Source organism: Chelonia mydas, chromosome 13 (assembly GCF_015237465.2).
Source record: "Chelonia mydas isolate rCheMyd1 chromosome 13, rCheMyd1.pri.v2, whole genome shotgun sequence".
NCBI lineage: Eukaryota > Metazoa > Chordata > Testudines > Cheloniidae > Chelonia > Chelonia mydas.
This window is the reverse complement of record NC_051253.2, coordinates 27693993-27709637: the sequence shown is the minus strand read 5'-3', so window position 1 is coordinate 27709637 and position 15645 is coordinate 27693993. Positions and strand designations below refer to the sequence as shown.

The following is a 15645-nucleotide window of genomic DNA, read 5'->3' as shown; positions in this document are numbered from 1 at the left end:
GACCAGTTAAAACTGTTTAGTCCATTCCCTTACTGATGTAGGATTGTCCCTTACTGCACACTTTTCTGTATTTTATCTAATCTAGTTTTACGTCTCCCAAATGAAAGGACTTCTGTTACTTCCCTTGGGAAGCTCCACCACAGGTCTGTAGACCTTAAGGTCAGGAAACTTTTCTGATATTCAGTCTGCTTTCTTATTACTCATGGTTATACCCTAATTTGACTAATCTTAACAAGTCGTCTCCTTTCTTGGTGTTTCTATCCTTTTAAATATATGTACGACATTACAGTGACATGACTTAGAGGCCACAATTGCTTGGCTTTGTTGCCATAATCATTTGCTGTCTATCACTTCTAAGTCAGGTAGTCCTGTTTACAATACACAGGCTTCCGAGTGGATTCAGGGCACAGGCTAGTGGATTTGATTGCAGGGTAGAACTCTAGTGTGTCTGGGAATTAGACTTGAGTTTTGTCTGCCACTGAGTCTGGCCTATTAAAGCAGCCTGCAAACATCCTGGGAATGTACGTTTTTCAAGGGCAAACAATCTCACTTGTATCTTGATGGTTATTTTATGTGCTATAGATCAAAAGTAAAAAGATCTAGATATAGATTAGAGTTAATAAGGATATTTTAATTCCATCTGAGTTTTGGTTCAGTACCTAACATAAATACTGGTTGGGCATGTCTGTCTGGAAGACGTAATGTTCTCATGTGAAAGATCTGGTGGGGATATTCTTGTGTAGCACAGAATGTTCTCTTCACTTGTATTCACAGTCTGACTTCTGTGCCTTAGTTTATCTGTGAAAGCAAAGCCATGAAAAAGCAGAGCTGATTACTGCAAAAAAAAGAAAAATCCTGAATGCGAAATGCATCATATTGTAGGGGGATAAATGAATTAATAGAGCTCACAGGAAAAAATGAATGTGAAATGACCCAAATTAGCCTTTCAGAGTCTCATAATCTCTCCAATTTAATAAAAGATTCCGGTTGTAAATGGTATGAATTCTAAATTGGATTAAAGCATAGTTGTGGAAATGTAGCTGCTATTAAATGACCTCTAAATAAACTACAGTAAGGTGCATTCCTCTGAATTAGAGACATTTCAGTGTCTTATTTGACCTTTTTAGTACACTTTTTTTTAATGCCAGGTGCAGTGATATTTAATCAGTTGTATAATGTCTCTTTTCACTTCAAAAAAGTGCTTTGCATCTAGATGTTAATTGACTGGGTAAATATTACCCTGAATTGTCCAAGTGTTGAAAAGTGTGGTACATGTGTATATGAGTAAGACAGCACATATTTGCTGTTACATTCCTATTTGTGTTCCTTCCCACCTCAACATCATTGAAACATAGAAGTCTTTTCTACCATTTTCTCATAGCGTAATCCTGCAGCAGGCAAAATGGAAGGGACTATGAAAAACTTGAGTAGTGAGATTTTTAAATCAAGGTCATGACCACTACTGGGTATAAGGACATTCTTGCTGTTAGAAAAAATGTCAGGGGATAACATGGGAAAGTAGGGCTAATGCTGGGGCATGGACTGTCCCGGATCAGGACACTACAGATTGACCGGAGAACCAGGGTTGGAGAGAACTTAAGAGTCAACTAAAGCTTACCTGAGACATAGCACAGAGCTTTTCATATGCAGGAGCAGGAGCCTGACTTATTAATCCAGAGATTTACCACCAAACAAACAAAAAACCAAGGGAAATTACAAAACAAAAAAATCTCTAATGATTTAAGATTAGTAAGTGCAATTAGAGTGAAATACGTTGAACAGACACTCCTGTGGTGGGAAGGGTGGGCAAGAGAAGAAAATAAAAATAAATGGAATGGAAATAGAAAGATATAGTTACAAAATTCTGGTTAGTACCCTGACATCTAGTTCATCCACACGCACAATGAAAAACACTTTCTCAGTGTTTAGTGCCCACATAGCCTGAGTTCTGCCCTTGTAACAAAATACTCCCAGTAAGTACAAAGTCTAAACGAAGCTTATGTATTTATCCCATAGCTTTCATTAAGAACTGTACATAAACTATAATACCGTACTTCTGTTTATACAACAGCTGTAAAAAATCTGGCCTTGCTGTCTACATATTCCACAAAATCAACAGTTCTGAACTTCCTACCTTTGTTTCTCGGATTTCTTATCGTGCTATCACCACTGAATACAAGCACATCCAAATAGCAGGCTTTTCCTTCTGAGCAAGATAATGTTATCATTCCCAAATTAAATTGTATTTAGTTTGTTTATTATCATCTCTAATATTTGTTTAATGTATAGCACATAATTTTATGATATGGCATAAAGCAGTCACCAATAGCATCCAGCATGATACTGCAGAACAAATACTTTTATTACTTGAAAGCCCAGTCAAACTCCCATTCATATCAAAGGAAAGACTACTGCTATTGTCAATGGAATTTGGATTGGTCCTAAAATAGGGACACCTGTCAAGTGGGGGAGCAGGTCACAGAAATATTTGTTTAGCAGTGTGTGCATGAATTGTACAAAGCTGGACTCAAAATGGGCAATGTGACCTCTGTTTGATTGTCATACCGGCTGTTTAGATTGTTTCAGTGGATGTGATCAACGGTACTTTTGATTTGTGCTTGGCAGCTTTAATTGTAACTGTACCTAGTTTTCTGTTTTGTAATGTGTTGCAGAGTCATGATGATATAACCCGAGGGTTACAAGACTAAAGGATTGTGTAGTGTGCAACCACCCAGAAGCCTTGTCTTGATGGGCTAAAAAGGTGTGTTTTCAACTGAACACAATTGGAAACTCTCCTTTTACCCAGCAAGACAGGACCCAACAGTACATACGAGGCCCCTGTAAATTTACAGTCAGCTTCTAGGAGATCAGCCCTGTCACCTGTGTTGCAGCCACTCCTTCATCTTGTCGCTTGAAACTGTCAGTATTCTAGAAAAGGTGACAAGGGAGTCTCTCTCTCTTCAGGAAGGCTATAATTTTGGGGTAGGGGAGGGGGATCTCCCCCACAATTCAGTTCCAGCACTACAGCGAGGAAAGGCAAATTCTGAAATAGCATTTTTAGGGGATGGGTTTTAGAACTGGATTTTGGAAATTCTCTCTGTTTTTTGTTCACTTCTAATGAACATGTGTAACTGACAAGTTTGCTGTTACAAACTGGCCCTCAACCGGATATTGTGTGTGTGTATATATATGTCTGAGACTTCTCAATTATTCATTTCCTACACCTTTCCCCAGTAAACTTCTTTTGATCCGACTTTCACAGAGGCTAGAGACTTGAACAAAAAGGACATGCATGGAGTGAAATGCAACGCAGGTCTGAATTCAAATGTTAAGCTGTATCTTGGAGCAAAGAACTGCAGTCATCGGGTTAGAGTCTGAGTAGATGTCCAAGTTGATTCTATTTCTTAAGCAGATAAATGTTCTTATTAAGTTACCAAGTCTATTGTATATTGAAGAACTGGATTATTGATCTCTTTGGCAGAGGTAGCTGGAAATAACATTTAGGGTAATTAATTGTTTCATCCAAACAATGACTCTGTCAGAGAGGTTGTGTTGTATCTGTCAGCCGAAGCACAGGTTGGTTGGTTGGAAATAGCTAGAAAAGGACTTGGATGGAGGGAGATGTAATGCTTGGTCATGGAGGGGTAAGAGGCACTTGTTTCTAATGTAGATTTTTTTGTAATATATATTTAAGGGGATAGGTATAGTAGGAATATGCCTATGTGGTTGTGCCCAATATTTTACTGTGTGTGTTCCTTTTTTCTTCGTGTGATGATACCCAACCAATCTGTCCTTTGGTAGGCCCTGTTCACACTACAGCCTGTAATCAAATTTGTAACTACTTACAGGCACTTTATATCCACACTACAGTTGGTCATAAGTTGTTTTTTTTTTTTTTTATTGTAATGATTTTCAACAAAAAAAGTCCTTTGCAAAACCAAAATTTTCTGTGGGGAAAAACTTTAGTTTTGCGCGCACACATAATTAGTTTTGAGCAGGGAATCAAAATGATGGTTTCCCAGTTGCCTGCTTGGAAGGTCTCTCTTGACAAAAGCTTTACAGGTGGCTGCCATCACTGAACGCCTGACTCTCTGCCTCCCTGATGCTCAGCTTAGCTCCCCGGGTGCATGGGCACTCTGCCTGTCCTGCTGCTGGGCTGCAAGGCTCTTGTCAATGTCACTTTCTCAGAAAAATTAAAAATTCCATGTTGGTTCCCCGAAACAGAGCTTCCCTAAAATCCCTTTCTGGGAAAATGTTGCTTTTTTGCCATTTTGTCTCAGTTTGGGATTACATTTTTTTTTTAAAGAACACGTAATTTTTAACAGGGAGGGATTTCCATTTTCCAGCCAGCTCTAATCCACGTACATCATGAATGATTGATCCAGAGCAGCTAGCTGAGTTTCACTTTTGCCAGTGATCTAATCGGGTGGTGGTATCTTCCTGTAACTGGTTGTGCGCACATGTGCGCATGCACTGGGAGTGAGGAGTGGAGTGCTTAGTGTTAACTGAAAACCCTGATCTGGTTTGTGTATCCAGTTTGACTGGTTCTCCTTCCTCCCAGCTCTCTGTACAACAGTACATTCCAGACTACTCAGACCCATGTGTTGGTGTCACTCTGTGGATTTCATGCAAAGGTATTGTGGGATAGCTCATCTGCCCTTACTTTCATTGACAGCACTTAGTGATGTCTGTTCATGTTTGTATAGATCTAGAAACAAACACAGCAGGAAAGCTGCTGTGCAGGCTCAAACTGGACAGGGTTACAGATAAGGAGACAGCACCTCTATTGGTTACAAAAATCATGTTTAGAAGGTTCTGTGCGGGTGGGTCCTTACACCAGGGGAGATGTCAAGAGTGTTTATACAAGATGAGCTTTCCTTGACCGCTGCTCTTATTCAAACAGGAGCGGGACCAGGACATGACATACAGTAGAACCTCAGTTACGAACACCTCTGGAATGGAGGTTGTTCGTAACTCTGAAATGTTTGTAACTTTGAACAAAATGTTATGGTTGTTCTTTCAAAAGTTTACAACTGAACGTGGACTTAATACAGCTTTGAAACTTTACTATGCAGAGAAAAATGCTGCCTTCCCTTTATTTTTTTTAGTAGTTTACATTTAACACAGTACTCTACTGTATTTGCCTTTTTTTTTTGTCTGCTACTACCTGATTGCGTGCTTCCCGTTTCAAATGAGGGGTGTAGTTGACTGGTCAGTTCGTAACCCTGGTGTTTGTAACTCTGTATAGAATACTTTCTCCCAGTCACTCCTGCCTACCTGCAGCTGCTGCCTGAGCCTGCGGCATAGTTAAAACCATGTTTGGCAGTTACTGTACCATGGACTGCTGTGTGTTCCATGGGAAAAGATGGAGGAAGATGTTACTTTTAAAGCTTATGTTTTGAGACATGGTATTTGCTATAAAACACAGTACTGTGTAGCACAGAGGTGCACAGACTATGGCCTAAGGGCCACATCCAGCCTGCGGGACTGTCCTGCCCAGCCCCTGAGCTCCCAGTCGGGGAGGCTAGCCCTTGGCCCCTCCCCCGCTGTCTCCCTCCTCCGCAGCCTGAGCACACCGCGCTGTCAGCGCTCTGTCCCGCCGCTCTTGCCAGGCAGCGGGGCAGCATGGCTGGCTCTGGCATGGTAAGGGGGTGGGGAGTGGGGGGTCCCAGGGTGGCAGTCAGGGGACAGGGAGCAGGGGGTGGTTGGATGGGTCAGGGGTTCTGCGGGGGGACAGTCAGGGAGCAGGGGGGGTTGGATGGGTCGGGGGTTCTGTGGGGGGCAGTTGGGGGACAGGGAATGGGGGGGTTGGATAGGCGTGGGAGTCCCAGGAGGCCTGTCGGGGGTGTGGATAGGGGTTGGGGCAGTCAGGGGACAGGGAGAAGGGGGGGTTGGATAGGGTGTGGGGTCCCGGGGGGCAGTTAGGGGTGGGAGTCCCAGGAGGGGGCGGTCAGGGACAAGGAACGGGGTGGGGGTTGGATGAGTCAGGGACTCTGAGGGGGGCAGTTGGGAGGTGGGAAGTGGGAGGGGGTAGATGGGGGCAGGGGCCAGGTTGTTTGGGGAGGCACATTCTTCCCTACCCGGACCTCCATATAGTTTTGCAACCCCGATGTGGCCCTCGGGCCAAAAAGTTTGCCTACCCCTGCTGTAGCATCATCCATGCTGAGCATCTAGACTATCAGTGTTGTAATTGCTGGTTTATAGTCTGTATTTGACATGAAGTGGACATCAGAGGCTTGGCCACCATGACATTTGTTTAGGTAGGAACAACAACAGTAACAAATTTTAATTAAACTAGAAAGACGAGCAGATGAGCAATAGAATGAATTAAACATTGTTCTGTTTTGCGAATGGAATTTTGTACACATTTGAATGGCTATTTTGGACACAAATAACATACATCCTGTTTTGGTTTTGTTTCGTCTAGCTGCTCTTCAAGCCCTAAAACGCAAGAAGAGGTACGAGAAGCAGCTTTCACAGATAGATGGCACGTTATCAACAATTGAATTCCAGAGGGAAGCCCTCGAAAATGCCAACACCAATACTGAAGTGCTCAAGAATATGGGCTTGGCTGCTAAAGCTATGAAAGCTGCTCATGACAACATGTAAGAAATTTCATATTGTATCCTTGAATGAATGTCCACTCTATCAAAATCAAACCAGAAATTATAGAAAGAGAACAATGAACCGCGACCTACGCAATCTGCTAAAATGCTCTGCATCATCTTGGCGTGAAATAACTGATTTTTGCAGAGGTTACAGACCAAGTAGTAAAGTATTTTTAAAAAGTTTAAAATATAATACTGGATGCATTGGCTTATTGATCGAGCTACAAAAGACTGGGATTTTTCAACCCAGAAACATTTTGTGGGGTATGAGGCCATTAATAGCGCGCACACAATTTTTGTCTAAAGGATAGTGTCAATAATAGTCTGAAGTGGTTTCAGTGATGTACCGGTCACAGATCCATCTAATACCTGAACACTTTTTAAAAGGGGTGTGTAGTCTGTTCCTTTTTTCCTCTACTCAGTATAATTTGCAGACAAAAATGACTTTGAGATGGAGTTATGGTTGAGAGTACATATTAGTAACTAAGGGTAAATTACATTACAGAGATGTTGTAATTAACACAAAGCCAATATTAGCAAACCCAGGAAACTCTCAACTAAGGTTAAATTTAAAAGAAATCCAAACCTGTTTAGATATAGGAATGTAAATAGTCTTTACTCAGCCATATAGTGACCTCATGTGATTAGGGCATTTTATTCTTTGTGGTCCTAGATTAAATTAAACCGATTTTTAAAGACATGAGATTGTTGAAGAGTGCCTCAGATTTCTCTTCTCTCCTTTACCCCCTACAATCTCCTGCATGCATACCCTCCATTTCCCCCCTCTCTTGAGTAACTCTGGTGCAACAGGTAACTTTATAAAATTTTTCGCTGTTTTTCAGAACAGAAAAGCTTTCAGTTAGAAAAGGCTGGTGCGTAAAATATTCTCCAGAGAAACGTATGAAGAATTGTACTCTTTCAAAATGACCTGCATCCCCCATTTTTTGCAATGACAATGAGGCCAGGTGCTGAGCTCAGTTAATATGCCCTCTTTCCAAATGCCACCACATTCCATTGCCCTCAATGGGAGTGAAGGTAAACTGACCTCAGGAAAGATGATAGCCCCCTGTGCTGTCAGGAGGCAGAGAAGAACACCGAGGGATAGGTGATTAGATGCAATGGCTATTTTTGCTAAGAGCCATCTGTTGCTTCAGTTCCATTGAGAACAATGGGGAAAAGTGGCTATTTTGGAAGAGGGCAGTTCTTTGTGGAATTCTCTGAAGTGTATTGAGTTCCTGCCCCTGAATAAACTTGAATACAGAGAATGGGGGTGTGTGTGGAGAATGACAATTCTAAAAAACAAGAAAACCCTTTAAATGTAATCCATGCACAAGATTTCAGTGAGTTAAGTATATAGAAAGTTGTAAAAGTCTGCATTATTCCATTATGGTCGTTGGGGACATAAGTATGACAAAACAGGTGCCAGGTTTCTTAAAGGACCCATTTTTAATTTAATTAAAACTAATTAATGAATTTGTTTCTAAATTTTTAGAAGTCATTCTATGCTCGGAGACTAAGGAGTAGAATTTTGGGGAGGACATCTTGTATTTTTCATACATAAGAGGTTGAATCCCAGTTTCAAGTGCAAAACTCAGCTTGCCCTTAACTGTGGACTTGACGCTGCTGCTGATAATTTTTTGTCCTGTGAAGGCACTTTTTTCTTCCAGCCTTGACTAAAGCAAATAGATCTGAGTTACACTAAGAATTAGAGTTCAAAACAAACTGATAATTGGCTCTTGATGGCTTAAAGGATTGATAATAGGGTAACGGAGCCTTTCACCCTGACAAGTTAAAGCTGCCCTAGATCTGTAGTAGTAACCAAAAGTAGCTGCCAGCCAATGGGCTGCTTGGCTACCTATGTGAAAGGATTTTGTGGGATCAGTCCAATCTTGCCATGTGTTTATATCTTTTCTGAGGGCAAATGGAAGCTTTTGTCCTCCAGGGTTCTCAGTCCATCTTTCAGCACTAAATTTCTGCCAAAGAGAAAAATTTAAGAACAGCAAACCGGTGATTTCTAGAATCATTAGGGAGGTAATCTGCTGGGAATGAGCACCTCCTCCTGCCCAATCCACACAGCAGAAATGGCATGTGCTTTAGAGGAAGCTTCATACCTTTCTGCAATGGGTAAAAATGCCAAGATGTTGGCAGGGAGTAGGGACTGGAGATTGCTCAGGGTGGAGCAGTTGAGGGAAGAAGAGCTGCAGTGGCTGGAGATGTGAGGTCATGCACAGCTGAAATGCCATCACAGTGTGGAATTAGCATTGCCACAGAATTAGCAAATGTAATCAGTGGGCAGTGCAAACCAGGCTAATGACCTAACATCATGTACTCTTCTCTTTACAGGGATATCGATAAAGTAGACGAATTGATGCAGGACATTGCAGAACAGCAGGAGCTGGCAGATGAAATTTCAACAGCTATTTCAAAGCCTGTAGGATTTGGGGAAGACTTTGATGAGGTAAAACAGCTCAAGAGTTACACTGTTTTAAATTAAAACCCATCTCTTAGTGATCTGAGTTCTGCATGCATTCAGACAACAATGTAAGTTCTAGAATGTAAAATTTCTCCTAGCAAGTGGTCTCTTCCACCTCTGGAAAATTGGGTGCATGGCAGCTACAAAACTTGGATGGGACTTCAACCCCCCCCAACGTTTTGGAGGCTTTTGGATCAGATGATTCTGTGCCCAACAGAAAGTGAAGCCATAAATTCAGATCGGGGTTGCGACTCAGACCTGCCCTCACAGTTTGAGGGTCATGTGCTGGAGGGTCATTTAGGCCATCCCCTGTAATAATATACCTAGCTGAGTCTGTCTGTGTTTGTGTTACTTAATGGCAAGTGTGATCTGAATCCTTTTTTTTCCCTTTACAATACTAGGATGAACTGATGGCAGAATTGGAGGAACTAGAACAGGAAGAATTAGACAAAAACCTGCTGGAGATCAGTGGTCCCGAGACAGTACCACTACCAAACGTGCCCTCAATAGCAATACCATCAAAGCCAGGTAATTGTCTGCCTTTGCCAAAGTCAGCTTGGTTCATTAACATGTGCATTCATCAAATCAGCAGCTCTTAATAAGGATTTGAATTTTGAATTTTCTGGCTACAAGCAGCTTGTAGAGTTAATATGGGATTCATGAATCACATGATGTGTTATTCTCGGGGAATCCATCTCCTTTCATTAGAGCTATGAAAATTAATAGCTGTAACAGGAGCAGTTAGCATGTATTCCTGCACTTCCAGTTTATCCTATAATATGTTAAACAAGGCTCAAGGCAGAATGGAGATGTAGGAGGAGGAAATGCAAGCTGGGAGTCTTGTACTAATGGCAGCTAATTTAATGGGAAGCAATTCTGACAAGACCAAACAGAGGTAAAATCAAGGGAGACTTGAGTGAGAAATAGCCCTTGGAATTTAGTCTTCCAAGTTGGTCTCAGGGCTCTGATTGAACCATGATTGCAGGTCCTTGAGTCTGCCTCTCATCCCTGTACTGGGATGCTGTGGTTTTACATAGCTGGCCCCTCTGTTTTCATAGCACCTGGTCTTGGGGGAATACTGCTGACTCCTGATTACCCAAGGTGCATGGGGTCCCTACCTTAGGGGTGGCACTCAAATCAGATGACACCAAACTGAGTCTTGTGCAAAACCTTGGAGCAAAAGCCTCTGGGGAGGCAAATTACAAGGACAAATCCTGGTTGATGCAGGTGCATTACTAGTACATAGAGAAGCTCCACACTAACCTGATTCTGCTGTGGTGAGGTTCTTTGTTGGTTCTGCCATTGGGTCCAGCCCTCCGTGGTTCTTGTCTATGAAGCGACCACTGTTGAATGGTGATGTGATGCATTTCTTGTTTATCAGGTGATTTTTTTTTTTTTTTTAAACCTGGGATTTGTGGCAAGCTGCATTTGGATGGCAATTAGGAGTCCATTAGAAGTACCAAAATAACATTTTAAAATTTGTTTTATTTAACTAATAAAAACATCTTAATTATGCTGTATACATAAAAAAAAATTAATACTTTTTTTGCATTTAAAACTGACCTATTAAACGAAGGAAGTATTTACTGTAGTTAGTGAATTGATGGATTGTTTCTTGTCACCATGAGCCAGATTTTTCAAAGATATTTAAGTGCCTAGCAGTATTTCTGAAATTATCTAAGCAGGCTAAGTGGCTAACTCCCATTGAAATCAAATCCCTTTGAAAATCTGGCCCTGTGTCCTTCAGATTTTTAGAATTAAAAGATCTAAATCAGAAGTTAGGAATTGTAGGAAATGGATAACAGAAGCAAAGTGACACAAGGAGAAATCTATGGCCAGCATTGTTAAGGACAATAAGGAGTTTTAACAATGTTATAACAGGAAGAATCTTGACAATGGTATTGGTTTATTAGTAGATTGAAATAGTAGAATTAGCAATAATAATGCAGAAAAGGCAGAAGTGTTCAATAAATATTTCTGTTCTGTGTTTGGGTGAAAAAACATGATGTAATCCCATCATATAGTGATAACACTCTTTTCATTCCACTAATATCTCTGGAGAATGTTAAACAGAAGCTATTAAAGTTAATACTTTTAAATCAACAGGTCCAGTTAACGTGCATCCAGATGTTTTAAAAGAGCTGGCTGAGGAGCTTGCTGGAGAGTTAATGTTGATTTTCAATTAGTCTCAGGGCACTGGAGAAGTTTCAGAAGACTAGAAGAAAACTAATGTGCTAATTTTAAAAAAGAGTAAACAGGATGACGCGGGTAATTCTAGGTCTGATATAGGTCCCAGGCAAGATAGTGGAGTGGCTGATATGGGAATCAGTTAATAAAGAGTTAAAGGAGGGTAATTAATGCCAATCAACATGGGTATATGGAAAATAGATCCTGTCAAACTAACTTGATTGCTTTTTAAGTGAGATTATAAATTTAGTTGATAAAGTTGATTTCTGAAAAGCGTTTGGCTTGGTCCCACGCAACATTTTGATTAAAAAAACTAGAATGATATAAAATGAACATGTCGCATGTTAAATGGATTAAAAACTGGCTAACTGATAAGTCTCAACATGTAGTTGTAAACGGGGAATGTTCATCAAGTGGGTGTGTTTCTAGTGGAGTCCTGCAGGGATCAGTCCTTGGCCCTATACTATTTAACATTTTTTTTATCAGTTACCTGGGAAAAAACATAAAATTGTCACTGATAAAGTTTGCAGATGATACTAAAATTGGGAGAGTGGTAAAAATTGAGGCAGACAGGTCACTAATACAGAGTGATCTGGATCACTTGGCTAACTGGGCGCAATCAAACAATATGTGTTTTAATACAGTTAAATATAAATGTATACATCCCAAAACAGAGTGTAGGCCATACTTACAGAATGGGGAACTCTATCCTGGGAAGCAGTGACTCTGAAAAAGACTGGAGGGGATCATGGTGGATTATCAGCTGAACATGAGCTCCCAATGGGACACTGTGGCCAAAAGAGGTAATGTGATCTAGGGATGCATAAAGACGGGAATCTCAAATAGAAGTAGAGAGGTTATTTGACCTGTATATTTGGCACTGGTGCGACCACTGCTTGAACATTGTGTCTAGTTCTGCTTCCCACAATTCAGGAAAGATGTTGTTGTCTCAGAGAAGAGCCACAAGAATGATGAAAGGATTAGAAAACATTCCATATGGTGATAGACTCAAAGAACTCAACTTATGTAGTTTAACAGAGAGAAGGTTAAGGGTAACTTGATTACAGTCTACAAGTACCTATATATAGAGAACAAATATTTAATAATGGGATCTTCAGTCTAGGAGAGAGAGTTATGATACGATTCAATGGCTGGAAGTTGAAGGTAGGACAAATTCAGGCTGGAAATAAGGCATAAATTTTGACCGTGAGGATAATTAACCATTGGAACAATTTACCAAGGTTCGTGGTGGATTTTCCATCACTGATAATTTTTAAATCAAAAAAAATTTTTTTTCTAAAAGATCTGCTCAGGAATTATTTTAGGGAAGCTCTCTGGCCTGTGTTATTCTGGAGGTCAGACTAGGTGATCACAATTGTCCCTTCTGGCTTTAGAATCTGTGAATCCTCTTCCCACGTGGTGGTGGTTCATAGATTGAAAGAGGAAAACAAGCTTTTCTTCTTTTTCAGCTCAGTTAGCTTCTCCACTTGGAATGAACTAGCCCAAATGAAAAAAATATTTTCTCTGCACCTTCTAGCTAACCTGAAACCAAAAGTAATTAAGGCAAAAGCACAACAGAAACTAAAAGTACTGACATCTGATAAATTTAAATACCAGCATTTGCTCCATTATCAAAACTGAAAATACAGATAGTTAATGCAATGTAAGACATTGTGCCATATTTATAAAGCTTCAGTTGATCTTAAAAGTTAGTTTCTCCCAGTTCTGTATATAATAAAAAAAAGCATCCGTAATTCATTAAAACTTGAGTGCTGACTGATGTAGCATTTTTCATTTAAATTATTTTAATAGATTATAATAAATGTAAGGCTCAGCATATTTTGTCATAATTTCACATTTAATCTTTACAGGCTGATTTTAAAAAAAATATTTAAATACAAAAATTCAATTTGATATTTTTAAAAATCAGTTTTTATTTATCCTGATTTCTATTCTTCCATGCCTGTTTAATTTGGGGGGCCCTGCCAAAGAAGAGAAACCTTAAAACAGACTTACCATCCCCGGACTCCTCCCCTTTCAAGGGTTGTATTTCAGGAATTTCCCATTTGTGCCAGCTTTGTATTACAAATTGTGCGCGCGCGCGCACACACACACGCCCTCCCGCCCCCCCCATACTGTAAGCTACTGTCTGGATTCATTACAGGGAGAGAATGGATATCTTTAAAATTAAAAATAATTCTCTATCTTGCTGCATTAGGAATTTCTTTGGGGAAAGTGTAGTATTTGGAAATTTTTAAGGTGAGATTTAGTGTTCTACATCTTCAAAGCACTGTACAGTTTTTAACTAACCTTTCCAATATTTCTGTAAGGTAACTATTGCCTTCATTTTCAGAGAGGGAAACTGAGAGACAGAGGTGAAAACAGCACAGGAAATCTGAGAGATCCTAGGCCAGGACTTGGTATTTCCTGGCTCCCAACTCATCTGTTCTTCCAGCTAGTGCTGCGCTCAAATCAGTCTAAGACCAATAGCCCCAAATCCATAGTGGTTGGTTTAAGCATGCTGAGCAACAAGAAACCAAAAGGTATTGGCATCCATTGCCAAATGGCTACTGCTTAGCTAAATAAACTCTACATGGCTCCAAAGGAGTTCCTAAAATAAACAGGTCTACATCTTCCCATGCTTTGAGATTTGGTGACTGTGACAAATATGGGCAATGCTTGTGTATCACTCTGATTAAAATGCACATTTTCATTCTTCTCACAAACCATTTTCTTTTCTCTTTTTGAAATATGGCCTCAGGAAGTTTAACCCTGGCTGGCTTTTAAAATGGCACATAAGTCTTGTAACTGAAAACCTCATGTGGCATATATGCTCTTCTATGGGACCTAGTGCCTTGTGCAGTCCAGAGTCGCATGTCCAGGTGAAGCAGGACATTATGGGGTTACATCAAGGTATCCGCTCCTCACTCTTCACACTCTCTTTATGCTACAGCCAAGAAGAAAGAAGAGGAGGATGATGATGACATGAAAGAGTTGGAAGCTTGGGCTGGAAACATGTAACTACAGCAGCAACGGCTTGGAAAAACAAAACAGACTTTGGCCACCTGTTCTAGGTGCACGTGTAGTGTGATGGGGACAAAACATTCAGCAAAATGTCTTTTATCTCTTTAATCTTAACCCAAAGCAGTGGGCACTGCATCGCTGTACTCTGCATAGCATGGTCTGCGCAAAGAAAACAAAGGGGGTCGGGGAAATTTGCCTGCAGTTGATGTTGAATTTCTGTAAAATAAAATGTATTTGCAAAATCCAACGTTCAGCTTCTGGACTATGCTAATGCCACTGCTGGATCTTCATCTTCTAGAGTTTGGGGTGTATTGAATCTAAATGACCTGAAATGCAGCCTGTAATTTTAAGTCAGTTGAAAGTGTGTCTGGAAGTCTTGTAAGGCATTTAAAAAGGAAAAGTCACAAGCCACCATCGGCTTCTCATGTTTAGGTATAAGAATGCTTTAGGTTTTTAGTTCTTTGCACTCTGTATTTATTTCCTTTGATGTGTGATCACCTTCTGTCACTGCACTGACCTAGTCACTGTTCCCATTTTTAATTAGTGAAACTGATTTGAAATTGATAAACACTACCTTAGAAGTAAGGGAGATTTACACTTAAAATCCAGCTGTACATTTTTTCTATGTAGCAGTGCAGTGTTCATTGCTATTTGTGGTAAATGATAACCCATTCAGATACATGCATACATCTATTTTAATTAAGAAACTATGGTTTGCACTGTATTAAATATCTTGATTAATTTTCATTCTCGGCTAGTGTCGTCAATTATCTAATTTTATTAGATTTAAAGACATTTAATTTACATTAAATTTGGTTTCTGCTCTTGCCTGATAGAGGAATAAACAGACTCTTTGGCATCAGTTTATCTTTGAGTCCATAATTGTAGCTATGGCAGAATTGTGACAGATACAGAGTCAGGTCATTTATCATACAAACTCCAATCTTAGCTGAGCAAAATGGTTGGGCGTGTTCCTGTAACTCAGTTACTCTTGACTGTTTTAGTGTAATGATATGCTGGAACAACAGATTGAGACCCCAGTCAGAGGGCCCTAGGAGCTGCTGTATTCTAGGTAGAATCAACTGATTTAAAGGCTGAACACACAGTTTTGGCTTTGTTTCTCTGCCTACCCTGCTGTAAATTATCATAAGAATTTGACATTCATGATTTGTTGCATATTCTGTGCTCGTAAGAAGATCTTGTATTTTACAGCACTAATATTTCTATTAGGATTTATGCTTTGACCACTAAATGCAGTGAGACTTCTTGCTGGAAATTTGCACGCCTACCTGAAGGTAAGTCGTTACCTTAACATCAGTATTGTTACCTCCGTTACTGACACCCAAGTCCAGA

At 40.2% G+C, this 15645-nt stretch overlaps 1 protein-coding gene across 3 annotated transcripts in view; it reads left to right on the top strand.

The window, feature by feature from the left end:
- Nucleotides 1-15039, top strand: part of CHMP4B (charged multivesicular body protein 4B) — a 35129-nt gene extending 20090 nt beyond the window's left edge. For 2 of the 3 annotated variants that reach the window (XM_037915716.2, XM_043527036.1), the window contains exons 2-5: nucleotides 6428-6605; nucleotides 8952-9066; nucleotides 9483-9609; nucleotides 14222-15039. In XM_037915716.2, coding sequence (XP_037771644.1) covers nucleotides 6428-6605; nucleotides 8952-9066; nucleotides 9483-9609; nucleotides 14222-14289 — 488 coding nt within the window. In that variant the 3' untranslated portion in view covers nucleotides 14290-15039. Of the gene's footprint in view, nucleotides 1-6427; nucleotides 6606-8951; nucleotides 9067-9482; nucleotides 9610-14029 lie in introns of all 3 variants that reach the window. The other variant, XM_037915717.2, reaches the window with a different exon arrangement.
- Nucleotides 15040-15645: the final 606 nt, after the last annotated feature.